This window comes from Xiphophorus maculatus, chromosome 20, assembly GCF_002775205.1.
Source record: "Xiphophorus maculatus strain JP 163 A chromosome 20, X_maculatus-5.0-male, whole genome shotgun sequence".
Lineage (NCBI taxonomy): Eukaryota > Metazoa > Chordata > Actinopteri > Cyprinodontiformes > Poeciliidae > Xiphophorus > Xiphophorus maculatus.
In genome coordinates, this window is record NC_036462.1 from 16,463,522 (window position 1) to 16,490,713 (window position 27,192).

Sequence of the window (27,192 nt, forward strand, 5' to 3'; positions counted from 1 at the left end):
CCTCGGATATCTACTGTTCTGGATTTCTGGACCCTGACCCAAGCTTCGCCCTACGACCATCGACTATTGCCTGCCCCTCAAGCTAAGTTTGCTCCCTCCGATCTCCTGTGTATGACCTCTGCCTGGATAACCGTCTTAGTCTCTTCCTGGATTCTCTGCTCCACCCGTCCATTGCACTACAGGTCAGTTAAGCCGAACATTTCAAAGTTACCCCTCCCCTATCAGTGCATCACCAGCCTTCTCTCCTCTCTTCTCAGTGCTGTGTTGGATGACCACATCCTGAGCCGCACCAATAGCTGAAAATTTAATTAAACCTTTTTCCTTTGCAACTCTTGTGTGTGGTTGAATTTCCGGGTCCCCACCCAGTGCCCTTACAGCACTCCTGTTAATTGACTTTGGAAGTAAAAATCTGTGACGTTTTTCCAAACTTCAGCAGTGCCTTTGTTGTGTCTGTGTGTTTGGGGAGGATTTTCACTTCACGCTGTGGTTCTGCAAATAGAAGTTCCTGGACTGCAGGGGTAGCCAGTGGGGTGGGAAGAGATGGAGCTCAGGAAGATGACCCCAGCAGTCAGCTCACATTAGCAGCTGAAATATGACTAACAAAGCAACAGACTGTCTGGGAAAGCCAGCTGTGCTTAGCTCGTATTCTTCTTCTTGCCCTCATATTCATGTGCATACAAATCCATGATTAGAATTGCTAACATACATAGCTGAAGACCTCATACTCATTCATAATTGGAAATGGAAATGTAATGCATAATTGAGGAGCATTAACTAGTTGACATATAGGGCATAGTAGATTTTCATTTGACTGGTAAAATAAGTCAAGTTTTAGTTTAAGTATTTGAGTTTTAACTGAAAACCAGAAGTTGTTTTCTTAACAATCATCCCAAATGGTTGTTGCAGAGGCATCTTCTGGTAATAAACTAATTGGCTTATCCATATGTTCTCAATGAATATCCTTTCGACACTCAGGTCATGTTTGGTTTTACAAATTATTCTTGGAAGTGAACAGATTGCTTGAATTCATTCGGGGAAGGTATCAAAGGGGTGAAAAGCAGATCTAGGGATTGGATTAAAAGTTTGTGAGCAACCGGAGCAGAAAATAAAAGTAACAAGTGAACAGATTTGATCAAAGGCCTGTGTGCTGGGTGTGTGGGCATGTGGGCGTGTGTGTGTGTGAGAAGCGCTGCCTTTGAACAAACTTTACCAGCGCTTTTGAAGACAGATTGCAGGTTGATGTTTCTCACACAACCTCCCCTTTCTGTGTAGGTGCAGACCACCACCATGTGTATCTCTGTCAGCCTGAGCGGCTCAGTGGTTCTTGGCTGCCTGTTTTTCCCTAAAGTCCACATCATCCTGTTCCATCCTCAGAAAAACGTGGCCACACTCAGGGGCCAACGCCGCAGTACCTGCGTATCTACAGCGGTCAGCTCCCGCTTACCAAGAGGTACAAGCACAAACACACTGAATAAGATTGATTGCCAATTGAGCAAAAATGAATTTCAGTCCAATGGCAAAGTGACTTCTGATTTGTGGGGATTTCCTGCATGCTGATTTCTACAATAAAACAAAAATAACAATGTGAGAAGTCTTTGTGAAGAATGCATTCAAATTCTGAATTTAGAGGATCCAGATGTGTTCATTGTTAACTGCTTGGACACTTTAATTTGGAACGCGTATACAATAGAAAAAGTATGATACCTAATATCTGAAAGGAAGTCGCATCCAGTGAAAGAAAAGCTTATCTCAGCACAAAAACATTCAGAGTGGAAAAACTTCACCAATATCAGCATTTAAAACTCATTATGTGGCACCTCATTTGTGAAATGTGTGGACAAACAATAATGGCTTTCCAGCCAACAAGCAGAGATTAAAAAAAAGAAAAAAAGGCAGCGATCCCAGCCAGTCAGCGAGCCGAGAAATTACCCAGCAGATTACAAAAGAGAGATATAGTGTTTTAATTAGTCAGCTTTACGGGTTCCTGGGTGGCATGTGTGCTCTGTTCATCCAGCTCAGGGCAAGCTTTCTGTGTTTATGGTCTGTAGCGTTAAAAGCAACTTTATGGTCATTAAAGTTACTTTTACAACCAGAATAATCAGAATAACTGATAGATTATGGTGCAGGACAGTACAAGTAATTTGAGGTGGTAAAAAACAAACAAACATGTGATTGTAATTCAAGAAAATTAAATTTCTTACTATAAGTTTGGACTGGCGGTGCTGTTTAGGTTGGGAAGGAAACATAGTAAATATTTGCCAAAGGCTGAACAGCAGTGCATTGCAAACCCTTTGATTTTTTTTCACATTTTGCCGTGTTGTAACAACACATTTCAGTGTGTTTTTTTTTTAATTAGTGAAGTGGAAAGACAATGAGTTTTCCATAATTTTACAGAAAAAAAAACTTCTGAAGGTGCACTGTGCATTTCTATTTAGCCCATTTTATTCCAACACCCCTAAATTGAATCCAGTGTTACCAACTGTTCACAGAAATAGCATGGTGTGTAGTTTGTAAACTAATCTCACTACAAATATAAATGTAGAATTCTGTAAATAAACTAAACTGACAGGCCAAGCAAGGATAGTATTAAACAGAGAATCAGTGGAAATGCCCATGGCGACTCTGGAGGAGCTGCAAAGATCCACACAAGATTGGGAAGAAGAAAGCAGTTGAACAAAGGCTAACTGAAGTCCTTTTTACAGTTTGCCAGCTTGTAAGGGCCCTATAAATACAGTCAGAAGTATCAAATTATATTTTTGTTAAAATAGTCCAGTCAAAGTTTGTACCTAACCTTTGACTGGGGTACGTTTGGTAAGACCTTAAAAACGTACCCCAAAAGACTTGTAACACAGTGTGGACTCAGGGTGCCTGAATAAAAATGCATATAATTTTTTTTGTTTTCATTTAAGAAAACGTTGAAAATTGTGTATCATTTTCATCCAAATTCAAAAGTATGCATTTTATGTTGGTCAGTCATGTAAAATCCCAGTAGTTTGAAAATTTTAACATGACAAAATGTGAAAAGGTTTAAGAGAAATGAGGGCTTTCTAATGAGGCTCTACTTTTACTCATCCTTTTTCCTCCAATTTAAGTGAGACTATCAGAACTGAAAATATTTATTTGTCTTTAGTAAAATAGTTTTGCTTTCATGTATACCAAACCTTATCAAATCCAAGGGGTCACATTAGAAAGTATTTGTTAACAGAGCAGCTTTGCTTTTCATTTTCACATGGATTTATTGTTTTACAGGTTTACCTGGCCAAGTTGGATTTTAGCTACATTATATGAAGGTGGATATATTAACCCGTTATCAGTACTTTATAATTTATACTTTGGCCATAATATTTTCTCTATTAAAAAAACAAATCATCCTAAAGCCTAACAACGTTCAAATAATACCTCATGCCCATTTTCGTTCAGTTACTCACAGCTTCTTTCTCTGGTTCAAAGTCTCGCTTCTCATCAGTAAAATAGAGAGGGAAACCAAACATGCAGCCTGGCTAACATCACTACTTCTATTCTCTCAGAATTATCTTCCAACTACGTGTCAGCAGTCTGTAACGGCAGCGAGGTGGTGGACTCTACAACGTCCTCTTTGTGAAAAAGTTCCCCTGAAAGCACAAGCAACCGTCCCCAGCATCAGCCATCCTTCCATGAAACGTGGCCCTAAATATGACGGGAGTCCTCTCCCTTCCCTTGACATCTCACATGTTGCAGAGAGATAACAGTCAGGGTAGAACGTCTGGCTGCAACGAGAGCAACTCTAACTGTGAAAGCTAAAAGATGTTCAAGCTTCCGAGCCGTATGTAACAACTGTAAAGCCTTTTTTTGTATAGATTTTAAACGCTGTGATCTCCTTTGGTTTACGGATAGATGTGATTACCTGCACCGTGCCTTGTCTTTAAAGAGTCTTATTGTTAAATGGGTGGTTGTGAAGCAATAGTGTAATACAAAATGCTGTTCTTATCTAGTCCTAACAGTGTTGTGAATATATCCAAATGTTTTAGACATTGTCAAAAAAAAAAGATGCTTTGAAATGAATTTAGCCCTTCTGTTAAAAAAATGTGTGACTAACCATAGTGATTGATGAAAAATAGACACTATAAAGGACATGTGTTATTGTAGACTAGATTAAAAGTGTGTGTTTTCTTGTAATTAATGTAAATAAGATGTTTTTTAAATTAAAACTCAATTTTACTCGAAGCCAACTTAGTTTTTTCTCATTTTGTTGGGACGTTTTTCTTACCTTTTTTCACAAGAACAAACAAATGGGTGTAATCAATCCTGCAATATTAATAAAAAAGTTGGACTTTTGTGTATTTAGCTAAAACGTTTAGTGCTTCAAACTAGTTGTAACAATTTATATTCAACAGGCAGTAGTAACACAGCTACAATACCCTAAGTAAATTTAAATTGAACTGCTTATTCATGGGTTGTAATGTGTTTCCAACTTAATTAATAACTGGCTTATTAACAAATTTTTCAGGATATCTGCAGTGTTTACGCAAGTCACATTGGGTTAAATTTAAGACTTTTGGATAGTTAGAATTTAATTTAAGACAAACATAAATTACAGTAGAATATATTTACTCAATGATCTTATATACTGTACTTGTGCTAAATGTAGCTTTGCATACATGTGATGTCCATCTCTTGCATATAAGAGATGCAAGTTAGTAATATAAGTACTAACTTATATTACATAGTACAAAGCCTTATTGTATTTACTGGTGCCAGGTTTCAACAGCTTTAGAAATTTTAGGATTTAGGCTAATATACTCACCTCCAACAGGTAGTAATAGGTGAAGTAATATGAAATCTTTGCTATTAAATTAAAGTACCCCAAGTCATTTTCGCCAGTCTTTTACGAGGTCACACAGAGGGCTGAATGCCTGATATTTTGCTGCCCTGCATTAGGCCTTATAATTAATGCTGTTCAAAAATAATTACAGAAAAGCTAAGTTTCATAAAAGCTTTTATTTCAATGAACACAAATGCATTGAGATAATTTTATATTATGTTCCAAATGAAAACATAAACCAAATGTGTTACCACTCAGAAACAGACAAAAATAAATTATAAGACTAAAGTATCAGGTTCTGGATTTTTCCTCACATCCTCAAAACGTTACTGCATAAACAAAGGCTTGAGGATATAGTTTCTGTGAATTTGTAAATTAATAGCTGTTATACCACTTCTTTTTTTAATTTCTCTGCATGTTTTCACAGAGTTAACATGTTTCTGGCACATAGATATTCCAATCCATGCTCCCTCTGCATTTCTTTGTCTCAGAAATTACTTGGCTGAAGGCCTGGTGACTAGGCTGGCCACTCCATAAGGTTAAACTTGGTGTGTTTTAGGATTACTGCCTTGTTTCAATGCCATTTTTTTTTTCAACATGAAGCAACAGTTCTTCAAGTTTGTGAGTGTCTCCTGGTATAAAATCAAATAATATGAGAAACACTCCCATTCCATAATGCCCATGCCACCATGCTTCACAGTGGTGGATGCATTCTGATTCAAAAAAATCTCATCTTCATTTACCCTCAATATCGTGAATGTTTTTCCTTAGCAAATTCTAACCTCATGTTTTTCTAACACTGACTTTGTGGGCACTCTTGGCCAATATTTTGGTTTCAGATAAGCATCTTCCTGTTGTTGCATTGCCCAAAGGCTTTGGGTAACGTAAACTACATCTACCTTAGTTACCTTTGGGCCAAAGGTAACTGTAGATTTTCTTAGATGACTCTGGAGCTGACCACTGACTGCATCTGACATTTTGGATATTCTTTGATCTTTTTAAAATGTAGTTTTCTTCCAGGTTCTTCTGGTTATGACATCTCACAAATTATCTACCAATTTGAAGCATTTGAGATGAACATCTGCACTTTAATAGATTTTTGATGAGGAATTCATTATAACCTGCATGTACAACCAGCTGACTTCCTCCTTCAGTTAAAAATGATTCTTAATTAAGTCAGCGAAGCTTTGCTAATATTTTGAACACACCCAGTAGTTAGGCTAATTAAAGACTTTTTGAAACCATTAAGTACCTTTAAATGTATTAAGAGGAAACGGCATTTGCTTCCTGCTTGGTTCATCACCACAGCTTTGAGGTACCTTTTATTGTCATTCAGTGGAGAAATTCAGGAATTTTTAAATACAAGAATCAAAAGGCAGCTCATCTTTAGGGGGCTTTCTGGCACAAACAACACCTCAGTGTCATGTCTAAGAGCAGAAACTCCTCTGCACAATGGAGATTGACATTTACATGAACACCACCTAAAAGGCCAGCTCCAAGTCTTCAGTGAATACTTGCCAGGCAACAAATCAGCAAGAACCTGAAAACATTTTTACTAAATACAAATTAAGAAATTTGTTTTGTTTTACTAAACAAATGTCTACATCAACTGACATTTATGTCAGTTAAACATCTGACATTGGTGTCAGATGTTTAACTTCTTTGTCTATCAATCTGAAGTTGATAAAATTGCAATCAGTTTGCTCCCTATCAACAAAGAATCTGGGACGTTGAGATCATGTTAATGTTTAGTACTCTGAATAATCTGTACAGAGGCAGCTACCATGGATGGAAATGCAAAGGCTCCTACAACGCAGCCTCTTCACACCTTTCATCCACCCCGTCGCAGTCGAACTCACCCACAAGGTTGTGATTTTTTCACAGAACATGAAGCTGCACTTCCATAAAAACAGCTACTGAAAAACTTAGTGGCTAAATAAATACCCTTCAGGTTTTTCCAAACTGCTTAAAAGCAAAGAAAACAGGAATTTACTGTAGGTTTTAAACATTTAATTTACAAAAAAGGTCTTTATTCTGTCTGTTTTGCTTCTTCTGGATTTGATGGTTTTCTTTTTAGAGGAATGATATAAATCCCATTTTTGGCTTCTTTCAATCTCCACCATCGTCCCAATCTGTACAAAAAAAAAAGTCCACATACAAGTTACAAGATATTTCACAAAATTATTGAAGAGCTGAAACATTCAGAGTGTTTCAGAATCAGACTAATCAGGTTTAAAATCTTTCTCCTCTTATTTTTTACTATAAAATATTTTTTGTTGTTGTTTAAATAAGTTTGGTGCATTTCTGTTACAAGAGTGGTCCAACACTGCCATCTAGAGAATATGCACAGACTAAGTATGCTTCTGAGTTGCAGTCATAGATTTTTCCATGGCAACATGAACATTAGTTTGGTACCTGTGCTCCTGTCCGACTCCGGCCACCAAGAACTGCCCAGAGCTCGAAAACTTCAGACTGTTGATGAAACCAGACTAAAACATAGAAAAAAGGAGGACAGAAAACACATTCAGCAAGACTAATTGAACCCAAAAGTGAGTTATAATTCACATTGAAAAATATTTTATTGATCCCAGACAAACATATGTTTGTCTCAATCTGTTTCAATCTGTACATAGTCATGGAAAAGATTGGTGATTCACAGTTGTAGCTGAGCTTAGCATACCATGTTTACATTTATGATAAAACTACTTTAAAAATAATAACTTCAAAATAGGAGCAAGTCAATCGATCTTACCACTGGCACGCTGAAGAGAAGCTGCAGGCCACGGTAGTTCTGGCCGCATTTCCACACATTCACCTGGGAGTTGTGAGAGCCTGCAGAGGAAACAATGGTTAGCATATAAAGCACACACATCCAGTTTTAATCTAGGAAACCACAGCAGAAACAAACACATTACTTAACTCCATATAAAATTTTAACACCCTAATATAATCAGTTCCTTAAGAAATGATCACATATGGATATCTATGTTTTATTTATCCCAGTAGAAGAAAGAGATTTAACTTCAGGTGAATACAAACAAATCTCTGTGTTCTCTCTGGCAAACTTGAATCAGCTTTTTTGTTTTTCTCTGAGGGCAAATGTTTTCTCGTCACACGTCTCCCATTAAAGTTAAACATGTCGTTGTACAGACATGCCCTTCCATGTTAACAGCAGTGAAAAGCTGCGTTAAGTATTTGATAAAATGTTGGGTTTTTGAAGACTTCTAACATTTTGTAGTCTGCTACTGAGGTGAATTTGCTCCAACCTGGGCATGTTGACAGTTTTTTGAATGTCTTTCATTAGCAGACAGCTTTCTGTGCAGCTCAAGACTTCTTTAAAAGTCTTACTACTCTGAAGCAGCTGTAACCTTTTTGTTTGAAGGACTCAAGAGACGTTTTAGTTTGGTCTCACCCTCATTTCAACACTTTGAAGCACACAAGTTAAATGTTTGAGGTCTAGATGGGTAAATCTCCTTAATGATGCTCTTCTTGTGTGCAACACTCTTTAATTACCTATATTTGGGGTATTGGTAAAATTAATATTAAATATCCACATGTATGTGGTCTAATGCCTAGCAGACAGCATATTGTTGAGTTATTAAAAAGCTCGTGAAGAGGACTCTCACAGCCAGAGGCACCTGAGGCTACTGTATCCGAATTGTGAAGTGCTGCCACTGCGGACACCCAATGAGGCTGCTCCAGCCCCGGATCGCCATGGCAGCCGTGAGCCTGCTTCACCGTGCCGAGAGGCTTTTTCTTGTTGACACTCCAAAGAGACACTGAGCTGAGGTTGTTGAGAAAATGAAAAGAAGGCATAAAAGAGAAATAAATGATCCTGGTAGATTACTAACATAATGGGTGAGTGGACAAATGAGTGACCATGAATGTGAAAATAAAATCTCTTACCCGTCATCTGCTCCTGTTATCATGTGCTCCTCATTTATGAGCTGGACACAATCAATCGAACCTCTAAAGGACAAACAGAGGGAGACAATAACATCATTACAGTGTGTCCCTTTATAGATACAAACAAATAAATACAGTAAAATTATCAACATGTATTTACATGGGTATAAAAAGCCATTTTGTTTTGTATTGGTGTATTGCATTATTCAGTAAAAGTGTCACACCTTAGAGGGAACCTGTTACCCAACTGTAAAAATCATTTATCATCTTATGTTTCAATCTATTTTAAATTGTTTTGTCAGCATCCTTTTATTTGACCTAACTCTGCTTAAAGCAACAGATACATTTTGTTTTTGCTGTGTTGGCAGCTCCTTCATCCAGGCTGTAGTTGAAGTGATGTGAGCACATTTCTAAATTGCTGATGATGTGCGTTCTGGTACAACAGCAATTAAATGTTTATTGCTTGCTTCATAATTGATGACTGAATGAGGTTTTTATGGTATAAAGCACTTTGAATTTCCTTGTTGCTGAAATGTGGTATACAAATAAACTTGATTTGACAAACAGAAGGCACAAGCTTATTTAAAATATATATGTATATTAATAAATAAAATACAGCTGTGCCTTTTCCGTCTGCTTTTTATTGCCACAGAAGTTCAAATACATTTTTGTGAAAGAAGAGATTTTTAAAAATGCTTTCCAAAATTATATTTACCTCAATTTATGATAAAATATGAACCCAAGTGGGTTTGTCGAATCTTACTCATATTTTACATGTTACTTACCAGCATGTGGTAAATACATATTTAAGATATGATTCAGGTAATTTTAGCTTTGAAGCAGTTTTTCCAGATGCAGCTGTTTTATCAGTATTTAAATGTTACTGTTTCAAATTGAAAAACATTTCACTTTCTCCTTCCGTTGTGGGCAATTTCTGCTATCAGGCTGAGAACAGGATGTCACACTCTGCTGAGTTTTTGCACAATAAATTCACAAATTGTTTTTCTGTCTCGCTTTTCCTGTCACAACTCTGCTACCCACACACGTCTGTATGCAGTAGCATAGGAAAGCTGAAAAGAGTGGAGCTGTGTTTTAGCCTTTTGAGGTTTCAACCTCTGTCTGTTATTGAACATGCTGGATTTTAAAAACTCAGGAGCTATTTCAAAGTCTAAGACTGAAGGTAAAGATCTACATCCTCTAGAAAATTCACCAGGCTGCTGTCCGAGCAAGGCAAACCTAAATTATACAAGATGCTTAAATGTAGCCAATTAAAAGTGAACTCCAGAATTATGTTAAGTTTGTTTGCTCTCACAGATGCACCATGATGTTGGCTTCTAATTTCATTAAATACTTAAAAAATAAATTATTTAATATTGGTCTTAAATCCTATAGGACAAATCACAATCTTCTTAAAAAACATTTCTAATAACATCGGCCACACACTTCTGATCAGTGTGTCTCTAATTGTTACTTTTGGTGTGATTGCCACCTACTGGTTCACAATAGTTATTTCAACGTTTGATGGGATTTTTTCATGTTTCTCTAGGTGGAGAATTCCAGAGGAAACCGATATGTAAAGCAGTGCAGCCGAGGCCACAGTCTGTACTTCTCTTGCTTTACAAATAAAAACTAGTTTGTCAAAGGATTTCTGCTGTGATTTACAGCAACATTAGTTTTCCTCCTCTGTGCTTCACTGGACTACACTATATTTGAAGTGAAGGTGAGGTGAGACAGCAAAGGCTTCCTATTATTTGCACTGTCTAAAAAAAACTATAGTTTTAAGATCATGCAATATATGTGAAACTTACACTACACTAGAGTAAGCAATGAATTTCAACCGGTTAGTGCATTACATATTGACAAAAAACAAGTTTAGGTCAGAGACCTACAGAAACCCACTCATGTCCGTGGAACACCAGCTGCGACTCCTCTGCTATCTTCCACACTCTGACGGTGCCGTCTCGCCCACCTGCAGTGACGCAGCGCTCACGGCTCAGACTGTCCAGTCCGGTGATCACATCCTGATGGCCAAACCTGCAAACGCAACGCTATCAGACTAAAACATAAGAGACACAAAAAAAGTGCTATAAAGGATTACTTTTCTGCCGAGCGACTTACAGAGTTTCCACGTATGCGTTCTCGTCTACATTCCACACCTTGACTGAGCGGTCGTGAGAGGCGCTGTACAGATCATGAGTTCCCTTCCTGAATGAAAGACCCTGAGAACCAAACAGAAAGATATTCATCTCTGCAACAACAAATTAAACCTGTGAAACATTTTATAAGGGAGAAGCTCTATAAAGCTTTAGGTAAAAGGAGAACGTACCGACACCGGGCCTTTGTGTCCTGTAAATTTATACAGATGTTTACACGTTTCTCCCTCCCAAATCATTATCAGATTGTTCATGTCTCCTGTGGCCTGAAGAGGTTTGAAGATGTCACTGTTACATTTAATGTGGCAATTTTACAACAGAGGTGTGATATAGACATTTCCATAACAAAATCAGGAATCAACAGAAAACAAAAGACTTTTTCTCACCAGATATTTCCCATCTGATGATATAGCCATACACAGGATGTGAGTTGTGTGTCCAACATGGCGGTCTTCTGTACCTTTCCTTCCACCATGTATTGTATGGAGCTTCTTCCCATTTTCAACATCCCCTGAAAATATCATTTAGCAAGGTTTTTTAACAGATTTACAGCCCAGTTTTCATCAGTGTAGTTAAAATACGTAGCCAAATACTAACATTTGATTATGGAGCAGTCTTTGGCAGCTGAGAAGATACATCTGTCATCAGGAGTTATAACCAGACACGTAATCGGTAGTTTGTGACCTCTTAGCACTCTGATCTCTGAAGCATCTGGTGGCATCAGCTAAACAAAAAGAAAATTAAATATATTATTTAAGGACCTTAGATATGTGAAGGTATGGAGTAGAAAAACATTTCCAAACTTACATCTTTGGCTATAAGACGCTGGAGCTTCCCTTTCTGTTCAAGCTGAAATAAAATGAGAAACGGTAAGTGAAACAGAGAGGAGTTCAGCAAGAAAATATCTACTACTCAGCTGTTATGAGACTTTACAGAGTTTGTACATGTTTTCATGTCAAAAGTCCATATTTTTGGCTTATACAACTACTCTACTAAACAGAGGGTTAAATATACTTTCTATAATAGTGCAAAGTACTTCTAGTGACTGTATCTATGTTACTGTATGTTAACCTGACCTCCAAATGGCAAACAGTCTCAGCAGATAGGAAATAAAACATTAGAACAATAAAGCTGGTGTACAAACTAGAAGTCTAATCAGACAAGACGTGCATTTTTGGTTAAAATGTGTTTGTTCATCTTTCTGTGGGTCTTCAGAAATTCATAATATGCACAACCAGAAGACACTTCTTACCACTTCTTCTTGAAGCCGTCCAGCTATCAGATCTGCCTCAAATGACTCATCTTCAACTTTCTTTTCCTCTATGAAGAACATTTAATATGTTAAAATCTTATATTAAACATAGCAAAGCTACTGTTTACTAATATACAATAATGTACACAAGCCTACCTTCTTCTTTAAGTTGTTCAAGGTAAAGCTTAGCTAATCTGAGCTTCTTCTCCTGTGGAGTTTCCTCAAACTCAATCTCCTCTTTGGCCTGCCTTTTCTTGGACATGTTAGGACTACAGAGAAAAAACAAAATAAACACACATCTTAAATCACAGTGAATCCTTGTTCTTAGGCATTTTTTTTACCCTTATTAGAAGATCAGAATTTGATTATGCGTATCTTGCATTTTTTCATATTGCAACCACAAAAATCAGTGTAGTTTTAGAAATGTTGCGTATTAGATCGATACAAATTAGAGCAGAATTGTGAAGTGGAAAGAAAACAAACTTTCACTGTAATTTCAGTCTTTTGTGGAATATTTTTATGAGTTTTTCAAATCTGGAGACAAACATTGTTCCCATTCCTCTTCCTGTTGATTAGATGGAGATTTTCATGCCACTGATTCATTTAGGTCTGGACTTCGACTAGGGGATTCTAACACATGAATGTTGTAGTGGTTTATGCCGTGTCACTGTAGCTCTGGTGTTTTTATGCTGGGTTTTTCGAATGGTTGTCCTGCTGGAAGGTGAACCTTTGCTCCATATCTCAGTCTTTTACAGGCCCTAATATTTTTTTTCCAGACTTGTCCCGTATTCAGCTCCGTCCATTCTCTCCATCAACTCAGATCGGCTCACCTGTTGCTGCTGAAGAAAAACATATTGCCACCTGTGTGTTCAGGTTGATTTATGGTGTTATTTTCCCACAAACAATGTTCTGCACTTGAGTCAAGAATTTCAATTTTTTTGGAATCAGCATCATCATCTGTGTTCCTTACAGGAATTCTCGTGGCTTTCCTTTCATGACTCTTTTCAAAAAAGACCATATGTATTGAGTACATAAATAGTGGTTGTCATGTAAACAGTTTCTGCCACCTCTACTTTGAATCTCTGCAGTTGTGAATTAAGCCTGCAAAACATAATGCAAATGTATCCTAATCATAATCACTGTATGCAAGACCTGCTTGGACTTCAATAAATCATCACCAAGCAATTTAGGTAGCATGGATTCAGAAGACCTGTCCCAGGTACATGTTTTGTGACAAACTACAATTTACATTTTACTTTTTCAGTAAAAACTTTCTATTCTTTTTTTAACTTTGTTGGACTTTTTCCAGGGTTTTTTCTTTTGAACTAAAAGCAGCAAAATATTAACGCTGTTTAAAAGTCTGTCTATTAATCACACCTCGTATTGTTACTGTAATAAGTAACAAAACAAGGTGAGTATAATCACCTCAGAGATTCAGATTTCAAATAGCTATCTTCATTTTTACTATACACGCATAATTTTTGTATTTAAATTTTGTCATAACATACAACTCTTTTGAAAACGTTGTAAACACACCATTTGTTTCTGTTAAAATCTATTTCAATCAAAACGCAACAGCTGCAATTTCTAAAAGATGGTCTATTTTCCCTCAACTCTACAAAGGGAAATATTATTATAAAGTCCAACTTGAATTCCAAACAGGTACGAATATAGTATTTAAAGAAAATTCATAATACGTGTTTAATCAACAATGCCCAAGTCAATTTCACCAGCAGAATCAAGAGTCCAATTTAAAAAGTAGCATCCTCTCTCTTACCTCTCCACCTCAGAGTCACTGGAAATCTCTTCATTGTATTTGCTGCTGGATTTCTTTGCTCGTATTTTGCTCTGTCCTCCTGAATCTCCATCAGCCTGCAGCAAAAGACAGAATCAGTTATTGAGCGCATAAACACGAACAGTTGCTAACATGACTTAGCTTGATTGCTAACAGTTTACTCAACTTACCTTCCGCTTTACCGCTGCTGTTTCTTTGCCTTTCTTGGTCGTTTTAGGATTTCCTTTTGTCTTAATGAAAAAAGACGACGACATTGCGATATGTGACAAAAGACGTTCTAGAAAAAAACTTTAGCTCTATCGCTGCTCAAGTTACTCTTAGCAGGAACATTGAAGCCACATGTGTAGATCGCAACCAATGTGGTAGTCCATGCCCGGCTAGGAGAACAAATACTGATTGGCTCGGAACCTTGCCAGTTTTAAAATGCTCCGCCTTTTCTCGGAATAGTGATTTTTCATTGGTCGAATCCTTGAAAGGGGGTGGAACAGGAAGTTGTACAGATTAAAAATGCTTCCCTCGGGAACTACCTCTCCTCAGCAATGTTCCACAGGTATTTGTAAAAAAATACGGATTTTAAAACATATCACTTCAAAGCACATAATTTCCACGTAGTTTTAAATATAAACATACACTTAATATTTCACGCATATGCGAGTGAAAATCTTTTACGCGCGTGTTAAAAAAATTAAGCAACTACATCAGGACCTTTATACTGTAATACTGGAGTAGTACTACTACTTCCTCTACTACGCAGTATTTCCATGTATTCCGCTGCCTTTGTCTTAGGTGACTGTGTTTTTAAGGCTCTCTCCCTGAAGGCTATCTAATCGGTCAGGTGAGACTCTTATGCACTAACATTAAAGCTTGGTTTAACAACAGCTGATGGGTAGTTTGTGCGTCCAGCTGCTTTAGTGGGAGGGGCTGAGAAGGAGGCAAGGGGCAGTAGGAGCGATCTAAACAATAAAACCTCTCCATCTTGTCTGGCATTAAATAATTTAATATGAAAATAAGGAATGATAGCTAAATGAATGTGAAAAGTTTGTCTGACCCCCTGTTTGTGGAGAAAATCAAAACTTGGAATGTGTTTCTATATGTCCAGATTTACTTCTTCCCAAATGCCTCCAAAGAGAAGCTCTGGATCAAGTTCAGGACAGCCGCAAGTGAAGATGATAAAGATCGGCAGCCCTTTAGATGTCCAGGAGTTCAGTGGGTCTGTGGAGGACAGATACAGGATGGCAGAAGAGTCCAGCCACTCCCCTCTTCCCACCAACGAAGTGATCACAATGAACTCCGTTTAACCTTTCCATCCACTGAAAAGCAACAGTTGCTATTTTAAGACATTGTTGTGTCAAAGACATTGTTTCGATCTGAAGCACGACTAAAATCTTGACCGGGTGGCTATCATTTTCGAAGCTTGAAGTTTTAAAGAAGTCTGGTTCAAAACAGATTTGCCGCAGGGCGTTTCGTACCTCTTTGGAAATCAATGAATTAAAGTAATTTTTCATAAACTACTCATAGTCTATTGTAAGAAAACGTGATTTTGTGACACCACAAAATAATATTCAACTACAGGAGGACAGGTTTCATTTGGGATCATAATAATAATCAAAGAAGTTAAAATAGATATGTTGTATATCTTCTATAGTTGCATTGATAAAAAATGGTTTCTTTACCGATGAGAGAAATGGAAGGAGCAGTATGGCTGCCAGATCAGGTTTGAAATCGACAAAATATCGGTTTAATCCCAAACCACATGTCACTAGTAGCTTGACAACTGTAGTTTCCAAACAGAATTATTTTAATGAGAGTGATGGATGGCATTCCTTAAATTGTCTTGCCAAGACGTTGCTTTTCAGAGCTGGAAATATTCTCAAACAGCCACATTTGTATTTCTCAGAAACTAGCCCATGCTTACTCTGAAGCAGAGCTGTGATTGCACGTTCTTTGGAAACTATTTACCGTCTCTTTTCTTCTCTTTTGGCAGCCTGAAACTTTTGACTTTGATGAAGAACATTTTGCAAGCCAAGGCATCAGGACGGACACCGTCAGCCTCCTCATGAAAATAGAGCAGCTGCAGGCGCAGCTCAAATACGAGCGGAGATGCAGGATCTTGGCTGAGAGAGAGCTGAGGGAACTCAAAGGTTGGTGGAAAGATACACCAAGAAATCAATCATTAATCTAGTAACACTTCCAGTCATGAGCACATTATGGTTTTATGTGACGTCAAGCAGATGTGTGGTTATTGTTGATATCATGTCCATGTCATATTTTTGCAGATTTGTTTGGTCAAATATTGAAAAAAATATTTTTCATCTGTGACTAAAATAAATAAATTTTAAATCTGACGGGTAAAACAATATCAGGAAATAATACTCAAAATGTTTTTCAAAAATTTAATGGCAGCGAAAATGTAAATATATTTTTTGTCTTTAATTACGCAAAGTTCTGGTGTCCACACCTTTCAGATCTTAAATGGATTCCAGGTTGCTTTTCCAGAATCTGATGTAGTCTTATTCTAGATTGAACTGTGGGTTATTACCAATTATGAAGAAAACTAGAGGTAGTGTATAATATTAGTTTAATTATATTGCAACTTACTTTATGATCATGTCATATTTTATATATCAGTGTAAGCATCGTGGTTATTCCTAGAAGCTTTCTTACATGTTGACTTCATGAAGACTTCATTAATTGTAAAGAAACTGGTTTGAGGGTATAGAAATACCTTTAAAGACCAATTATGTTCATCAAAGCAAAAACATATTCTAAATATTTAGGGTGTTATATATAAACACAACTATGAAAGTAAATATGTTTTGAGAAATTGTTTCAATAATCTATAAAATTCATAAAAATACTCACTACTTGATAAAACTCAAATCAAATCAAATTTTATTTGTATAGCACATTTCAGTATCAATATCCTTAAAAAAATATCCTTAAAAATACTAGTTTGCAATTGACCTTTTATGGTTTTCCACCTTTTTGTGTAAAGTTGTTCTGTGGAGAGATTAAAAAGATTTTTAATACAAGGGCCTTGCACACAACTCACATAAACACTTTACTGCAACTGTGAAAGAAAGAGCTGCTTTGCTTCCTCAGGGCAGGAACACATTCTGTGCATGTAGGAAACAATAATCCCATAGCCTCACTGCATCATCTAGTTCTGCGTGAGAAGGTCAGGACGACTCCAGCTGATTTGCGTAACTTGTCTTGCAGCTGTATATTTTTGTATACAGCGAATACTTATCTTGCGTTGGGTTTAGCTTTTCAACGACTACTCTGTGGCAAAGTTATCAAGTTATATAAAATGTGTTTTACAAGTGTATTTGTGTTGATTTAACATTATTTGCAGAGATGAACACGCTCATGATACAGATGAGGCACACAGCAAATGAACTTCGAGTAACTCTGGATCACGTTCTTCATGGAAGTGAGGCTGGGGTCGAACCACAAAACACTGATGAAGGCGTGACCTTCCTGAGCGATTCCGGAGTTCATGTTGGAGGAGTTCATAATATCCCAGAGGTCAGTGCCAGAATGATCTGTAAGTCTTTTGCCAATACAACGGTTAAAGGCACTTAGCTCAGTTTTTGTTTTGAAATCACACTGGACAAACCTGATTGTCCAGGTATTAGGATATTTATATCCTTCACCATACTAATGAAGACTGTGATTTATATGTGACCATTTTTTTGTTTGTTTTCAGGATGACCTTAACTTTGTGTATCTTGCTGAGAATATACGAGTGCCAAAAGATCTTTATGAGCGTGTTGCAGACATTTCTGACTTTAAGAAGTATGTCGGCGCTCTGCTGATGATAATTTTCGACCGAGACACTTTGGCCACTCACTGTCTGCAGGGCCGGAAGAACAACTTCACAGGAGAAGATAGCCACAAGCCTCCTCTCCCACCTGAGATCTTGAAAAGCTTAATGGGTGAGATAAAGAACACCAGCCAAAGCTCAAATTTCACTCTATGTAGCATAACAATATCTACTTTAATATCGTTAATATTTTGTAATGTGTTTTTTTTCCCTCTTCAGATCATGTTGCAGAAAAGTTTGGCGTCGACACTACCCAGATTAAATATGCCATCCGCACAAAGCTGAACAACGAGGACAAGCTGCTGAAGAAGAGGTTGGGGTTGGTTAAAACTGAAAACAGAGCATCTGTTGATCAAACTTTCTGCCAAGATGCTTCGATTCTGTCTAGAAATGATGCAATGGCAAATGACTCTGTTTTCTAGTGGTGCTGATCTGCCACTGTATTACTGTCTAATCTCATTGTTGCCTTTTCTTTAACCAAGTTAAGTTTTTTCCCATATTAAGCTGCTTATTTTTTCAAAACTTTATAGGACACTTTTTATTTTGACAACTCTGAGTTGATTATTTAGTGTCTGAAAAGCTGGTAACACTATGAAATGCCATATATATACCCAGGTTCCTAAACACAAGTGTGTCTGTTGCAGTGATTGTTTTTGTAAGTGGTGGTAGCGTAGAAACAGAATAACATGTAACCTCTCAGTCAAGTGTATGTTGTATGTATACACAAGGTACATTTCAAACTGTTATTTGTGATGATCTGTGCGAAAACTCTCTGTTGAAGGCGATGTTGTGTTTTTGAGTTTTGTGTTCACAGTTTCAGATGATAATTTAAGTGGAAGTCTTTTTATAATTATGTCAGTAGAATAAAATCCAGTATATTCTCTGTTTGTCTTTTTCTTCTGTCAGTCAACAGATGTCAGTAGTGAGTCTTGTTTGACCACTGTGTTAAAGGTCACATCACCTTTTGTCTCTCACTGTCTGATATTAAATAAACTTTTTCTGCTTTAGATTAGTTGGGGTTCTTAAATTATATATATTTGCTACATGTAAGTTGCACCAGTCTCTTGTGTTTTTGTGCAGCAAAATATGTACAAAACAGAACAACCTCTGCCCAGTTTAATTGGTATTCCCAAACTTGGAAGCTTCAGCTTATTTAATTCAAATGTAGCACTGGTTGTTATGGCCAAACATTTCCTCTTTAGTTTCATCAGTCCATAGTACACGTCACCAGAAATTAAGAGTTTTGTCCTTGAGTTCATTTTCAAACTAACCTCCTTTTTTATTGCCACTTTGGGAATAATAACATTTCCCCAACTGAGTGGCCTTTTAGCCCATGTTGATGCTTGGCTTGTTCTACTGGACAATGACTCTCACTTAACTTTTTCACAATTTTTTTTGTTTTGTTTTGCTTTTGCTCCAGAGTATTACACACATTTCACACTAAAACACATTCACCTTGGTGACAGAAACAATCACCATCTGGAAAGATATGATGAACATTTCCATGCTGTTTATACTTGGATATAATGGTTTCAACAGATAAATGAGGCACATTCAGGCATTTGGATTTCACTCCCAAGGATTAGAAAGACCTGTGTAGATCCATAATTATCTTTCTGACTACTTGACTGATTTTTTCAACTTTTTCCATTATGTCACCCAAAAAACAGTATGTTTGAGGTGTTGCCTTTAAATACGCCCACAGGTGTGTCTCTGGCTAATTGAGATGTTGAGAATGAACCTTTCAGAATTTGGTGGTAACGCTGAGAAGCTAGCCAATCCTCCAGTGCCCTCACTCACTCTGGAGCTATGGAGAGAATAAAGGATTATGTGTAACCGCGATCCCAGTATACAGTGTGTAACAGTCGCCGCCACATGCAGATGGATGAAAGAGTGCGTGTCATTGGATAGAGGAGGTTTGGTGTGCTCATCTCCTCTTGAAAGAAGGGATTTGAGGTGATCACCAGCTGATGGCTCCTCCCTCATCCGTCCCTGCAGCTGTCTGAGTCTCCTGAGTCAGTTCTCACAGTTCATTTCCTCTCACACTGGTGGCATCAGTGCTCCCTCAGGTCATATGTTCCTTTTTAAGGAATCTTTTTTTGTCAAAGATTTTAACACCTCTGAAGACTTTTGGGCAGCAGAAAGACACATGGAAGGGCTCAGCTATACAAGAACTTCTCACAGGACCAAGGCTCTGTTATAAAATGTAAGATTTGTAACTTTTTTTGTGTAAATGAGCAGCCAATTTTTTTACAGACTAATTTTATGTTTTATTTAATGAAAGTTGGAATTAATTAGCTTTTTAGAGAAAATTAGGACTCTAAAAATGTTCACTTTTCACTTTTACAAAATGAAAAGTGTTTTCAGTTTGTATATACTTGCCTGGTGTTGATGTTAACATGATCAAGACACCTTAAAACTCATATACTAATGGTTGTACCAAAGGGAGACAATAACATTCGAGCAATGATTCAGAGAACTCCTCCCCCCCCCTGGAATATTTACATTTGAAACTAAATATTTTACATGAAATTTCATCATGTGCTTGTGAAAGACTTTGTAGGAGAAGTGGTGAGATCTGGAATATCATTTTAAAAATGATGTGTCCAAAAGTATATCTTCTAAAACTAGAAAATGAATAAATACCTAAATAAAACTGCATTATGCATTTAAATTATGTCTATAGCCTATGTCTTTTTTATAATTTACACCAAGGATTAATCTTTTGAATCTATTGTGTATAGTGTGATGATGTGCTCTTTTTAATACACTTGTTTTTTTAAAAACTATATGTTTTACATTGCAAATTATTTTATTCCAGTATTTTTCTATTGCTGCTTTTAATATTAATTTCAACTTAAATAAGAAAACAGTTTCCATTCATCTCTGAAGATTGATATGATCTATTTTCTACCTATTTAACTTATTTGTGGGTTATTTTTTTACTAAAACATTTATCAATCAATTAAATTTATACATTTAGAAATGAGTACTTTTTTTCTTATTTCAATCAAATCTGTGCCCATTCTCAGGTTCCAATTTATACCAAAGATACAGTGTATTTATAATCCTAGATACATTCAACCAAAACTGTTTATTTTGGGCATAATTCAAGCATCTTGGAGAGCGCTAAGTCCAATCAGATATTGCATGGATTTAAAGAATTGCATAATTCTTTCAAGCCAGTAAAAATGTGTGAATTTTATTTCTATAAAATAATTTCTGCCCATTAAAAAAATAAAAAAATAAATAAAATAGACTTGACGCCTTCAGTGTATGTTGGTCTGTAACCAGAACATGTCTGTTATGAGAACAACCTTATATAATATGAGGATGTACATTTTTAAGTCCCCATGCTAGGGGATAAACCTCTGCAGAACTGGCATCCCACCAGAGAAGATTACAGCAGCAGAGAACATCAGCCCTTGCATTTAGGACAATCTGTCTCACATATGAAACCCAAATATGATTTTCAAAAGAAAGACGCATGCAAATGCTGAGATCCACATAAAGAGGATACTGAAGCATACAATGCATGTGAAAGTGTTAACATTACATTTAACTTCTGCTTGATGACTAGTCCCATCTTACAGTGTTTTCTATGTTGTTTTGTGAATGTTGTGAAGAGAGGATCCTCTTTGATGTTATAACGAAGGGTGGCGCTGATCACACACTAATCACTGTACTGCTAGCCGTGCAGCTGGACTGAAACAAGAACACTCATTATCTCTCATTTCTGAAGAATGGGGATAGATGGAGGAGAGTCACAGTGTCCCCCATGAATTATTCCTATTGATCATGTTTTGCTCTCCTTAGAGAAAGTCAATGTGTCCCTTACTTAATCTTCCTAAAGTTAATGTTGACAGTTTTTTTTTCTCGTTTTTTTTTTTGCTGTCAAAGTTTACAAATGTCGAGCAAATATCACAAAATGCTCATGTTAATTTGTTTAATAAGTAAGAAATAGTCTAAAGTTGAGCTGCATATTCAGAATTTAAAAATCTGCCAGGGGGATTAATCCATAATTTCACAGCAATTTTATCTCAGTTTAAATACAGAAAGTTTGTTTCTGATATGCTTCATAAAATCCTGAAGCAGCTATGAGATGGTAAATTCTTCCTAGACATCAAAGATTTTTGAAATTTACAGCATATTATTCACAGTATTCACAACCAGCATTTCAAATATATCCGATGTCTTTCTTATTAATCTAGATTTGGTTTTTATTTTTTTACATAACAAGAAGTAATAATTTTCCATCTTGAAGCATAGATTTCTAAAACAGACTTCTTAACAGTAAAAAATAGATTTTAGATATCTACGATTTGATCGTTGTTACTGATTAACCAAAGCTTATTTTAAACATCTATTTATACATGGATACATGGATCTACATGGATATCTCAGTTTTCAAAACAATGAACAAAACAGAAAAAAAAATCATTGGCATTTTCCGCTATTCATATTATGGCTTCTTCAAAAGCATTTAGTAATTACAGATTATAATTGAAGTTATGTGAATCCAGCAGTGTCCTGGATTGCCCTTTGGACTCCATTAGGGAAGTGGGTGAAAGGAGGATGTTAGCCAAGTTGTTTTCATTTACGGAAAATTTCTCTCAACTCCTGAATCACGCTTTGGAGGGTATGCAGACTCTCTAGCAACAAACTATGGTCCACACAGCAACACCCTGACTGTTTATTGTCATTGGTTTAAATATTTCTACATCAGAAGTATAACATACATATTCACTGGTGGTGATGGTGCACGATTGCTATAAGTAGTGAATACAGGGGAAATCAAAATATATGGGAATCATATATTTTATCTTAGCAAGTTGATGAGAGGAAGCTTTAATATTAAATTGGAAACAACTGCATCCCATGTTTTTAAAATCTAAGTTTCTTCAAGTAAGAATTATATTTCACATATCAACAAAGTTTATTTTCATGAAAATATGCAGTGCTATTGAAACCAAGAAACACGTGAATGTTAAAACAATAAAATGTGTTGTCATATAAAGACATGCATTTAAGATATCTGAAATGCCAGGTGTGAAAAATAGATGTATTTCGTTTAATATCACGCTTTTGTTTTATATAATCCAATTACTTTAAATTGAAAGGGAATCAACCTGAGTCAACTGAAAAGTTTTTCTCAATAATTATGCAGTTTTACTTGAAAGTGGAAAAAACTCTATCACCTGCTAATTACTATTAACCACATTGTTTGCTTCAGTCTTCAGTTTTACTTGCAGAATTGAGAAATTGCTCAAATAGAATGTAGCTGATAACATAAAGTAGGCAAAAAGGTTTAATAAAGGAACACATCATGTCCAAAGGAATTTAAGGACAGATGAGAAGCAAATTCACTGGCATCTACTAGTCTGAAAAGGGTTACAATGTCATTTTTATGACTTTTGGACTCCAGTGAATCACAGTGAGAGCCATCCGTCCACAAATGGAGAAAACATAGATCAGTTTTGACCTATTCACAAGAGTGGCTGGTCAAAGGACATCACTCAATGTGACAATATCTCAAAAATTGCAGGCCTCACTTGCCTCAGTTAAGGTCAGTGTTCTTGATTCAACAGTGAAAGAAAAAAGATTGGGAAAAAATGGCATACATGCCACACAGAGCTCGGAAGTGAAAAGAAGCGCTGACCTAAAAGAACACAAAGCCCTTTTCACTTCTCACCTAAAACATCTCAGTGATCCCTTTAGGGGAAAATATATATTGTACTGGGAAAGCAAAAGCATAACTTTTTGAAAGGTTAGTTTTCCCATCATATCTTGTGAAAATCCCCATTAGACCGACAATCAAACATGATGATGGTGCAGGATTGCTATGCACCCTTTGCAGTCAGACAGCTTGTCACAAATGATGGAACCATAATTTCTGGTTACTATCAGAAAATGTTGTTGGATGTTCTTCCTGTAGGGTGATAATATGAAGCACACCAGGAAGGCCACATCTGAATGACTTTAAAAAAAAGTTAAGAATTTGAAATGGCTTAATCAATGTCTGGCTTAAAATATGACTGAGATTTAAAAACAGTCCATTAGCACTTAAAAACACATCATGGATGAATGTGTTGAATAAAAACAATTCAGCCAAGAAGAGTGAAGATGAATTCCTCTTCAGATTATTTTTTTCTAATTTTGAAGATAGAAATCTACAAAAATATTATGATAGATTGATCAATTATCTAAACGTTTAAGTCTGATAAAAAGCCTAAAAGAAGAAATCTGTGATGGAGCAAAAACTTTTTCGCAAACTTTTTCATTGTACCATCACCTTTTTTTTATCTCTTTCTTTTGATGTTACTACCCCCAGTCTGTTTGATTTCGGTGGCTTTTGGGATTTGAAGGAGGAGCAGGTTTCCATTTTTATTAGGTAAAAAGAATTCACTGTGCTCTATCTGAAAGCACTAACCAAAAGAATTTGAATTTTAGTCCCATTTGAACAGGTGCACACAAAAACAACTCACAGATGGCAATACTTATGTACTTCTACATTAATAAGCATGCAGAGGACTGGCTTTTAAACATAAAGGACGGCAGTATGCAAATGTTACGTTTAGTGAATGTTTTAATTGCTTGAAAATTTCAATTCTGTTTACTCTTTATGTGAAATTCATTAAAAATGTGCCTAAAGGACCTTTGTTTATTCTTCTTTTCAGGAGTGAAGAGATTTTTATTTCTAAGACATCCTTGGAGCTGATGACAGAGTAATGGGGAAAACAGGAGTACAGACATCTTCTTTGAAACTTTTAATATGAATGATGGAAGAGTCAAGCACTGCTTTTACCTCCGAATATAATGAGAGCACCTCAGCATGGGCACCCATGCCCTCTGCTCCCAGCAGGCAGCTGGGCACACTTCCCAACCCGCAGACTCGATTCAAAGACCTGACAGGACTGCTTTTCATGGTGACCCTGAATGTTCTCGCACTTCTGGCCAACACTGCAGTGATGGTAGTTGTTATCAAAGCCCCTCATCTCAGGAAATTTGCCTTCGTGTGCCACCTCTGTGCAGTGGACCTGCTGTGCGCCATCTTGCTCATGCCTCTCGGCATCGTGTCCAGCTCGCCGTACTTTGCTGAGGTTGTGTTTAATGTGCTGGAGTGCCAGATCTATGTCTTCCTCAATGTAATCCTCATAGCTGCCTCTATTTTCACCATCACAGCCATCAGTGTGGAAAGGTATTACTATATTGTCCACCCCATGCGCTATGAGGTCAAGATGACCCTGAAGCTGACCTTGGCTGTTGTGGTGATGGTGTGGGTGGCTTCGGCCATCCTGGGCTTTTCCACCGTTTTCGGATGGCCGTCTTATGGTCAGAAGTCCATCAGTGCTGCACACTGCTCACTTCACTGGAGCCACAAGGACCACCGGCGTATTTTCTCTGCTCTCTTCAGCGTCACCTGTTTCTGTCTGCCAGCTGTGGTGATCTTTGCTGTCTACTGCAATGTGTACAAGGTGGCCCGAGTGGCAGCACAGCAGCATGGGCCTCTACCCTCATGGACGAACACTCAGGTCAAGCATCGCTTAGACTCCATAAACAGTCAGACGACAATCATCACAACTCACCACGCCCCTTGTTATCCTTGCAGGATAACAAGAGATCGGCCTTTTATTGGCAGTAAAGCTGCTCTAACCCTCATGATTATTGTTGGTCAGTTTCTAATCTGCTGGCTGCCTTACTTTGCCTTCCACCTCCATCTGATACTGAACTCAAAACCTCACACTCCTAATGACTTGGAGGTAGTGGTGACCTGGTTGGCGTATTCTTCCTTTGCTATGAATCCTTTCTTCTATGGACTTCTAAACAGACAGATCCGTGAGGAGCTGTGTAAGTTGAAGCGCTGCTACTCAGCATACCCAACAGACCCGGCCTTTTCCAGTCACGAGGGCTCAGGCCATGAAAACTTCCTGCAGTTCCTCCATAGGACCAGTTGCACGATAGAGACACGTGCAAGCTTTGCAATGCCCAGCCCCAGAACCACTCTGGATCAAACTGGGCAGACTGGTTTCAGGATACCAGGTCAGATTCCAGAAGAGTTGAACTAGATGTACCTCACAGCTTTGACATGATGTTAATAACCTGCTGGATTATTGAAGTCATATAGGACAGCATGATTTAATTACTACCAGCAAAGCTTCACACAAAAACATAAAAAACAAAATTTGTTATGTCTTTTAAAACTTGATACTGTATTCTTTGATCTGTAAAAGCTCTGAAATTATCGTAAAGTAATTTATGCTTTTCCAAATAAACTCTACTTTTATAAACTATTTATAAGCCACAACTTAGTAGTTCTAGTTTCAAAAAGAGGGGGTACTGTGTATATAATATTATTAGTTAAGAAGTTTGAATCAGTCAACAGGTTTACATACAAATCATAGATCTTGTAGATTGGATTCAGGATCTACTTATTAAAAGTGGATAGCTCTTCCTTTTGTAAAAATATTTTTACAGCCTAAAGTGAACATATTATTTTATAGTTTCATTTAAATACAAGCAATATTCTGCAAGTCATTACTTGATCATTTGTATTTGTTTCAAAAAATGTAAAAAAAATGAGTATGTTTAAGCATTTTTCTTTTCCGAATTTAATGATTATAGTACAGCTGTAAACTTTTACATAATCATATGAATCTGTTTTTGTTTAGACGGTTTATCTAAAAACAGTTTATTATTCACTTTAGTACATTTCTCTTTAGCTTATAGTCAGAATTTAGACAGTTTTAATTTTTAATATATATATTTTTTTACATTGCGGCAATAAACGGTCCTATATAATCTCTTTTAGTGAACATGTTAATATAGTGCACGACAGTAAAAAGTGAATTTGGATGGTAGCATATTCATTTGTAAGAATGATCCAGTCAAATTCCAAACCAAAATTCAATTGAGGACATATGGCAGAAGTTAAAAATTGCTATATTCAGGCACTTACATCTAATTTTATTGATCTTGAGTTAATTCGAAGAGAACCTGGTAAAAACATACCCAAGCAGACTTGTAGCTGTAATTTCAATAAAAGGTGGTTGTTCCAAGTATTTACCTTGAATAAGAATCCTCAACACACTTTTCAGATTTTTATTTGTAAGAGATTCTTATGCCATGTTATCTTTTCCATCTACTTTACAGTTATGTACTAATTCATGTTGGTCTATCCTGTTAAAACATAATAAAAATGAACATTTTCCAGAATTCTTTATGTGTTATGATGTCCTTTCTATCTTCTCATGGGATTTTAACTTTAGTTAAAAACATGGCTCAATGTCAAACTTTGTAGCTTAAAATATATACAACTTTTAAGCTACAAAAAGTTTTCTTTATGTGTTATGATGTCCTTTCTATATTCTCATGTGATTTTAACTTTAGTTAAAAACATGGCTCAATGTCAAACTTTGTAGCTTAAAATATATACAACTTATGAACAACAGCACAAATACA

General features: G+C 36.7%; 4 protein-coding genes across 7 annotated transcripts in view; 3 read left to right on the top strand and 1 right to left on the bottom strand.

The window, feature by feature from the left end:
• Positions 1 to 4,094, top strand: part of LOC102217242 (metabotropic glutamate receptor 2-like) — a 36,064-nt gene extending 31,970 nt beyond the window's left edge. For 2 of the 3 annotated variants that reach the window (XM_005796911.3, XM_023324921.1), the window contains 2 exons: positions 1,273 to 1,450; positions 3,528 to 4,094. In XM_005796911.3, coding sequence (XP_005796968.1) covers positions 1,273 to 1,450; positions 3,528 to 3,601 — 252 coding nt within the window. In that variant the 3' untranslated portion in view covers positions 3,602 to 4,094. Of the gene's footprint in view, positions 1 to 1,272; positions 1,451 to 3,249; positions 3,291 to 3,527 lie in introns of all 3 variants that reach the window. The other variant, XM_023324922.1, reaches the window with a different exon arrangement.
• Positions 4,095 to 5,044: 950 nt separating this feature from the next.
• On the bottom strand, positions 5,045 to 14,275 carry rrp9 (ribosomal RNA processing 9, U3 small nucleolar RNA binding protein). 2 transcript variants are annotated; one of them, XM_023324452.1, is made up of 15 exons: positions 14,078 to 14,275; positions 13,890 to 13,984; positions 12,269 to 12,381; positions 12,113 to 12,180; positions 11,668 to 11,709; positions 11,458 to 11,584; positions 11,247 to 11,371; positions 11,034 to 11,126; positions 10,826 to 10,926; positions 10,607 to 10,741; positions 8,708 to 8,770; positions 8,428 to 8,585; positions 7,554 to 7,633; positions 7,217 to 7,290; positions 5,045 to 6,933 (listed from the first exon to the last, which is right to left on the bottom strand). In XM_023324452.1, exons 1-15 carry the CDS (start codon positions 14,159 to 14,161, stop codon positions 6,831 to 6,833), a joined length of 1,461 nt encoding a protein of 486 aa, XP_023180220.1. In that variant the 5' UTR covers positions 14,162 to 14,275; the 3' UTR covers positions 5,045 to 6,830. The 2 variants fall into 2 exon arrangements, with proteins under 2 accessions (XP_023180220.1, XP_014331420.1); XM_014475934.2 differs by having other exon boundaries at positions 5,046 to 6,933; positions 8,440 to 8,585.
• Positions 14,276 to 14,656: 381 nt separating this feature from the next.
• LOC106700465 lies at positions 14,657 to 18,740 on the top strand. Its single transcript, XM_023324485.1, has 6 exons — positions 14,657 to 14,742; positions 15,007 to 15,181; positions 15,892 to 16,048; positions 17,263 to 17,435; positions 17,617 to 17,845; positions 17,953 to 18,740. The coding sequence occupies exons 2-6, from the start codon at positions 15,023 to 15,025 to the stop codon at positions 18,153 to 18,155; spliced, it is 921 nt and encodes a 306-aa protein (XP_023180253.1). The 5' UTR covers positions 14,657 to 14,742; positions 15,007 to 15,022; the 3' UTR covers positions 18,156 to 18,740.
• A 1,051-nt stretch (positions 18,741 to 19,791) lies between these two features.
• Positions 19,792 to 26,256, top strand: LOC102219470 (probable G-protein coupled receptor). The gene is made up of 2 exons (XM_005797006.2): positions 19,792 to 19,939; positions 24,411 to 26,256. Exon 2 carries the CDS (start codon positions 24,510 to 24,512, stop codon positions 25,797 to 25,799), a length of 1,290 nt encoding a protein of 429 aa, XP_005797063.2. The 5' UTR covers positions 19,792 to 19,939; positions 24,411 to 24,509; the 3' UTR covers positions 25,800 to 26,256.
• Positions 26,257 to 27,192: the final 936 nt, after the last annotated feature.

What these genes read in the sequence shown, in the direction of transcription:
- rrp9 (XM_023324452.1), bottom strand. Translation starts at nt 14,161, where the DNA reads ATGTCGTCGTCTTTTTTCATTAAGACAAAAGGAAATCCTAAAACGACC. An exon ending in AGACTGCTCCATAATCAAAT is followed by an intron (nt 11,372 to 11,457) that starts GTTAGTATTTGG and finishes TGATATTTTCAG; the next exon opens with GGGATGTTGAAAATGGGAAG. An exon ending in AACGCATACGTGGAAACTCT is followed by an intron (nt 10,742 to 10,825) that starts GTAAGTCGCTCG and finishes TTGCGTTTGCAG; the next exon opens with GTTTGGCCATCAGGATGTGA.
- LOC106700465 (XM_023324485.1), top strand. Translation starts at nt 15,023, where the DNA reads ATGCCTCCAAAGAGAAGCTCTGGATCAAGTTCAGGACAGCCGCAAGTG. An exon ending in AGAGCTGAGGGAACTCAAAG is followed by an intron (nt 16,049 to 17,262) that starts GTTGGTGGAAAG and finishes CATTATTTGCAG; the next exon opens with AGATGAACACGCTCATGATA. An exon ending in GATCTTGAAAAGCTTAATGG is followed by an intron (nt 17,846 to 17,952) that starts GTGAGATAAAGA and finishes TTCCCTCTTCAG; the next exon opens with ATCATGTTGCAGAAAAGTTT.
- LOC102219470 (XM_005797006.2), top strand. Translation starts at nt 24,510, where the DNA reads ATGATGGAAGAGTCAAGCACTGCTTTTACCTCCGAATATAATGAGAGC.